At 38.6% G+C, this 6,952-nt stretch overlaps 1 protein-coding gene across 3 annotated transcripts in view; it reads left to right on the plus strand.

Annotated features, from left to right (window-relative positions):
- Nucleotides 1-650: 650 nt before the first annotated feature.
- ZC3H8 (zinc finger CCCH-type containing 8) overlaps nt 651-6,952 on the plus strand; it is a 29,783-nt gene continuing 23,481 nt past the window's right edge. For 2 of the 3 annotated variants that reach the window (XM_003799300.3, XM_023518823.1), the window contains exons 1-2: nt 651-780; nt 5,036-5,132. In XM_003799300.3, coding sequence (XP_003799348.1) covers nt 704-780; nt 5,036-5,132 — 174 coding nt within the window. In that variant the 5' untranslated portion in view covers nt 651-703. Of the gene's footprint in view, nt 781-1,735; nt 1,788-5,035; nt 5,133-6,952 lie in introns of all 3 variants that reach the window. The other variant, XM_023518824.1, reaches the window with a different exon arrangement.

Consider the following 6,952-nt stretch of genomic DNA (forward strand, 5'->3'; position numbering starts at 1 on the left):
GCAATTAAACAATTAACTCTCGATCTCCCTTTCTCTGAGTCCCTAAAAATCTCTAACCTACTATCTGTCTCTGTAGAATTCTATTTCATACAAATGAAAAAATAAAATATTTGTCCTTTTGAGTCTGGCTTATTTCACTTAGCATATTGTTTTCAAGGTCCAGCCGTGATGTACAACATATGAGAACTCCCTCGGATGCCTTTGCAGGTCAGTTTTTCCCGTTTGATGTTTTTACTATTTTTTAACCTATCAGTAGAATTTCCTTTTGTGTTTGGTTGAAGACTAATCCCACTATTTTTAAAATCCCACTACTATTTTTAATCTATCAGTCAAATTTTCTTTTGTGTTTGGTTGAAGAGTAATCCCATATCCTAAGACATCCCACATCATACTTTCACTAAAGTAAGGAAAGAATCCTAAGGACAAAGCTTAAAAAAAAAAAAATTCTACTATCTGAGGTAGCGGGTAAAAAGGCCCACGGAAATTTACGGAATTAGGGATGGGATTAGTTATGCGCGTGCGCAGAGCCTAGGAGGCGTGGGAAAAAGCGGGCGTGCGCAGAGGCGCCGAGGGCTGTGCGGCAGGTGCGCGTGCGCGGGGCGGGGCTTGTAGCCCTGTGAGCGGAGTGAGGTTACCTCCCTGCACTCTCGTGGTTTTACTCTGTAGCGACCGGGCTCTGCAGAGGGAGGCTCCCGTCTGGGTAATGGATTTTGAGAATCTTTTCTCAAAACCTCCCAACCCCGCCCTCGGCAAAAAACCGGCCACGGACTCTGGCGAAAGGTGATCCCACGTCTTTTCATCCTTTGAACATAGGGCCCCAGGCGGGCTCCGCCTCTTCGTTCCTTCTGGATTGGAGGCTGCGCGGGGCCGCGTCCTGGGCAAGCCGCGAGGGCCCGTGGGAAGCACGTGGGCCGGCTTAGTCCGACTGGGAGAGGTCGTACGGGCCCAGGGGGATAGAAGCCTGAGATGGGGCCCAGTTCGTAGGTCGAGAAGGCCAGGGGTGCCGAAACCCTGGGCGAGGGGAGCAATGGGGGTGCTAACGAGAAGGCTCCAGGATGCTCTCCTTTCTCTGCGCACCTACCGGTCTAGGCTGGTTAGAAGTCTTGCTCTGTGTTCCTGTAGCCTGTTTCCCTGTTGCCATAAGCTCTCAAAGGACAGAGATCGTTTATCGTTTATTGACACATGTTAGGTTCTTTTTTTTGTAGAAAGGAAGAAACCACAATTTTATTAAACGGTAAAGAATAAGTAGTGAATAGTTTGGCTATTAGTACACTTTTTTGCATCCAAAAGCTCTAAAGACCAAAATAAAGCCACAAACAGCACATGGATGTAAAAATTAAGTTGAAAGGCAAGTTGTGACTTGGCCAAATGGCGCTAATTTGTTGGTTTCACTGTTGGAGACGTATATAGTGTAGTTTGTTTTTACACCCAAATATTCATTCACTTTTTATTCCTTTGAGTTTTAAGTGCTAAAAGCCTTATCTCCTAAAACTATGTTTTCTATGTTCCCCAATTTTCCTAAGGCAAAACCTTGACACAGATTCCCTATTCCTTTATTTCCCTCAACTCGGGTATGCCTGATTAATTTTCCTTCTTGGTATCACTCATCTATTCATTTCTCTCCTTCTCAAATGCCTTAATTGAACATCATGATTTTTACTACACACTTTAGTTGAAATATATCATTAAGCCTTCACAACAACCTTAAGAAGATAATGCTGTTCTCGTTTTACAGATGGGAAAACTGAGGCACGGAGATGTTAAATAACCTGCCAGGATTGCACAGTGTAAGTGGTAAAGCTAGAATTAAGTTGCCCAGACATTCTGACTCCGGGAACCATGATTTCATCACCACACTTCTAATGCAAAAGAACTAAAATAAAATAAGAACTACAAGTGTTGGAAAGAGATAAAGACACTAATTACTTACAGATGATATGATGATTTACTAAGAAGAGAGGAACCAGTTGATAAACTGTAAAATACATAAAGAGAAGCCATCACCTAAAAAGATAGTAACATCATTTAAAAAATCAACAGCAGCTTTCAGTTTGATAATGTATTGAACAAAAGATCCATTCACAAAAACTGGAGTAAGGGACATAAAAGACACTTGGAATTTTGCCAAAATGATAGGTGAAGGATGGTATGGAAGTAGGGTGAACTGTCCATTTGTATCATTTGCCCATTTTTCTCTTTGGCCATTGGTATTTTTTAATTTTAGGAACTCTTGCCTGCAAATATTTAACCCTAGTTGTCATTTGTCTTTGGCTTTGCATGTGGCGCTATTTCTCAATGCATAAAGGTGTGTGGGTATTTTGATTTTATGCAATCAAATGAAGCAATCTTTTATTATTTCTGGTCTTTTTCCTATTTTGTGATGAGAATACTTTCATTCATTCAAAAAACATTTATGAATACTTGCTATGTGAGAGATATTAATGTAGGCCTTAGGGATATAGCAGTATATGAACAAGAGAAAAATTCTAATGCTAATGAAATTTACACAGTTGGAGGAGTGGGAGGCAGATAATACAGAAATATGTAGTATTTTAGATAATATTAAATGCCCTGGAGAGAATGAAAGAAGAGGAAAGGGAACAGAAATGCTTGTGGGATGGTAGGGAAGATAGAGGTATTTAAAGAAGATGGTTAAAGCCTTGCTGATCACACTGGTAAGTAACATTTGAATAGAGTCCTTAAGGAAGTGAGGGAGTTGCTATCTAGGGAAGTGGAGAGTGTTCTATGAAAAGATCCTGAGATGGAGTGAGCTTGGTGTGATTGGGTTAAGGGAACAAAGTGGCCAGAATGGCTACTAGATTGGAGTAAGAATAGTAGAACTTGAATTCTGAGAGGATTGGGTTTGAGGGAGGAAGATCATGTAGGGACTTGTAGGTGCCATAACAAGGACTTTGTTACTCTGAGATGAGAGGCCATTGGAGGGCTTTCATAGGGGAGTAAGAGCAGCTTGGATCATTGTATTAGTGATAAGAGGTGGTCAAATGTGGCTACATTATGAAGGTAGAAGAAAGGATCTTCTCACAAATTGGACGAGGGTGTAAGAGAGGAGTCAAGATCAACCATAAGGTTTTGGTCCATATCATGAAAGAAATGGAGTTGCTGCTTAGGGAAGTAGGAGAACGAGGTTTCAGAGAGAAGAGTGAGAGTTTAATGCTGAATATGTTAATGTTAAGATTACTTATGTCTGGTAGACACGAAATTAGGTCTGTTTGGTTTGAAGGAGAGGACTTTGGGTTGAAGACTTGGGTGTTGAAATCAACCACAAATAGATGGTATTCAAGGTTGAAGGAGATAACCTGCTAGAGTAAGAGCCTAGACAAAAAAGAAAGGTATGAGGACTAATGTTTAGAGTTGTAAAGAGAAGGGAGACAATAAGGAAGAAAAAATGAGGAGAGCTCAGTATTCTTGAAGCTAAATAAAGAACGTATTTTACAGAGCAGAATGTCAACTGTCTCTTCTGGTCATAGGTGAGGCAATACGGGCACAGAACTGTAGACCTTAACAGTGGAGTAGTGAAAGATTTGGGGTGGACAGTATAAAATAATAGGGTATGGTTTTAAGGCACACTTTTAAGCCTGCCTGCCTGCCTGCCTGCCTGGCTAGGCTCAAGTCTCAGCTCTGCCTTTTTACGAGTTATACAACCTTTCTGTGTAATTCAGTTTTCTCATCAGTAAAATGGGCTTTTACAATACATATATGATAGGGTTGTGTGGTAAGTGCAGTGTGCATGCAGCAACACCTGCGACAGAGTAAACATTATGCACATGTTCGCTGCTATTAATGCTATTGTAGTCACTATCGCTCTGCCTAAGGAGAGGTTGCCTGCTACTCCATGAGATGATTGGATACTGGAAACTAGAGCAGTAAAGGTTCACAAGTATTTCATTTTGGAGCTCTAGTAATGGTAGCTTCTGTAGAAGCTTCACAGCTTGTACCTTGTCTGATGGATGTACTTCAGGAGCTCCGAGATCATATAAACTGTTGAATTGGATGAAGTTGTAAAGCCCAAGTTCCTGCAACTTTGAAAGAACAAAGCCACTCTCCACTTTCTCCTTGTGCTAGTAGTGCCTTCCATTTGTAGCAGTGTTCTCTTGAGAATGTTCACATTGTCTATTTCCTTGCCTTTGTCTGGCATATAACAGTCTTACCTTCAGTAATCACAAACTTTCCAATCTTGTGTTCACTATTTTCTTCAGCCCCCATATTTGTAGCACCAACCATTAGTTAGATTCACCTATCCATTTTATTGGCTTCTTTGTTCACCAGTTTCTTGTATTTCCCATCTTGATCTCTGTTTACTTTTTATTTTGCTGGAGTATCCTCAAGTAATTGTCTCAGACATTATCTGTGCAGGGTCAACTCCTCAGTCTTACTGAGTTTGAACACATTTTTTCTTTTTCATCTTTACAATACTTGAGTATGTTAATCTCTCTCCTTGCCTCAAAGACACCCTACATTCAGCCTGAAATATATTTTTCCTTACATTCCTCTTTTGTTTGCTAACTCTTACATATCTTTTAGGTTCAGAAAGCCCCTGGCCCCCAAGTCTAGGTTAAGTGTTCCTCATCCATGCAACTATACTTACCACACCATTTTGAAACAACTGTATTTCTTTTTTTCTCCCAAGCAAGTAGAAAGCTCTCAGAAGGCAGGAGCAAGGTTTATCTTTTTTATTGTAGCCCATGATGTAAGTCATAGAGCCCAGTATATGGTGGATATTCAGTGTTTGTTGAATAAATGAAATGATGGATGAATGAATGATTTATGTAGCTTTTAATACATGAACATTCAGGTTTTATAATCTAAAATTTTAGTTTTACAGGTTATTCATAAACATACTAACATATATTGCTCATCGTAATTATTTACGATATTTATCTCAAGTATTTGGAGTAGAATTTGAATTCAGAATTTCTTTAAGGACAAGTTGAAGACAAGCCAAAGCATTAATTTTAATGTTGTGGTGTGAACAGGTTGAAAACTCCTTTTGTGTTATTTGATATTTTTGCTACAGAATCGATGAGGAAATAGATGATACAGAAGTTGAAGAAACACAAGAAAAGAAAATAAAATGGGAAGTTAATCTGGAATGTGAACAAATTCCCAAAAAAGTAAGATTAAGTTGGCATATGGAAAAACAGATAAGGAATGGATATGAGATATTCATGAGGGATCCCGTTTGTTTCATTTTAGTTAGCAATTTGGGGTCTCTTTACTTATTATCAAGGAAACTTGGTTATACTTTTTTCTTTGTAATTTAACATGAACTGTTTCTAATAATTGCTTTTGTTTTGATTTTCCCTGTTTCTGGAATGGATTTTAAACTGCTTCAAAAACTTCTTTCACATAAGATTAACATTTCGAGGAGTTTCATTTGCTAACTTAACTGACCTTAGTGATTTATAGCTTAAAGCCTGTATTAGTTTGCTAGATTTGCCATAACAAAGTTACCACAAATGTGGTAACTTAAACAAAAATTTATTGTCTCACAATTCTGGAGGCTAGAAGCCCCAGAGCAAGGTGTTGGTAGTGTTGGTTCATTCAGAGGTTGTGAAGAAGAAATCTGTTTACCCCTTTTCCCTTGCTTCTGATGGATTGCTGCCAATCTTTGGCCTCCTTGGCCAAAAAGGTATCTCTCTGATCTCTGCCTTCATATTCATATGATATTTCTCCTTGTGTGCCTGCATCTGAATTTCTCTTTTGTAAGAACATCAGTCATATTGGACTAGGGCCCATTTAATGACTTCATCTTAATTAATCATACCCTAATGGCCTTTTTGGCAAATATTGTCATGTTCTGAGGTACTAGAGAGGAGAACTTCAACGTAAGAATTTTGGGAGGACACAGTTCACCCCATAATATATAAAATGTCTGCTCTTCTCTTGCCTTTTTCTCTTTTTGGACTTATTTTTTAAGTTGTAAGTTTTAACACTACAGAAAAATGGGTTCATATTGACAATGACACTCATGTGACACAAATAGGCCTTAATTGTATACTCTTTCAGTTAATTTTATAAAAGAGTACAAGACAGAAGAATAGCAAGGACAGCATCTTTATCTGCTAGGGAAGCGCCTCTGCTGTCCAAGTAAATAGCTTTTGCTCTTTAAGGCAGCAGATCTCAACCTGTGGGTTGTGACCCCTTTGTAACAATGAAAATGCATCCTGCATATCAGATATTTACATTGTGATTCATAACAGTAGCAAAATTACAGTTATTAAGTGGCAACGAAAATAATTTTATGTTGGGGGTCACCACAACATGAGGAACTGTATTAAAGGGTCGCAGCATTACGAGGCATTAGGAAGGTTGAGAACCACGACTCTCAGGTATGTATGGCTGCCATGAATGAGACCCAAGGTTAACGGTGAGAAACTGCAACTTCAGTTTCCTGCAAAATTTTCATATTACATTCGTCACATAAGCCCTAGTCTTTCATGTGCACTTGAAGCTTGTTGAGTTTTTGTGTAACTCCCTACAGCAGACGGGCAGGAACAACATTCTACAATTAGTTTCCAGGAAATAATACTGATATATATCCTTATGCAGGAATACATAGAAAATACATTTTTTGAGTTATCTTTTGAGTTCTTTATCTTCTTTGAGTTCTAACATTTCTAAAAATGTCTTGAATTGATCGATAGTTTTGGCTGAAATATAATTCAGGTTATTGGTTGAGGTGATGACTCCATTGTTTTCTACTGTCCAGTATTACAAAAGTGAAGTCTTACTAATTTGATTCCAGTTTCTTTGTACGTATCCTTTTCTCTCTGGAAGCTTTCAGATTCTTCTCTTTATTCTGGGTGTTCTTGAGTATATAAGATTTTAAGTCTTTTTTCATTCATTGTGTTTAGTGCTATTGTGGTGAGATCAGATCCTTCATATGTAAGACATCTATCATCTCTTATTTTTTTATCTATCATTTTTCTTT

This window comes from Otolemur garnettii, unplaced genomic scaffold, assembly GCF_000181295.1.
Source record: "Otolemur garnettii isolate 467f Iridium unplaced genomic scaffold, OtoGar3 scaffold00148, whole genome shotgun sequence".
NCBI lineage: Eukaryota > Metazoa > Chordata > Mammalia > Primates > Galagidae > Otolemur > Otolemur garnettii.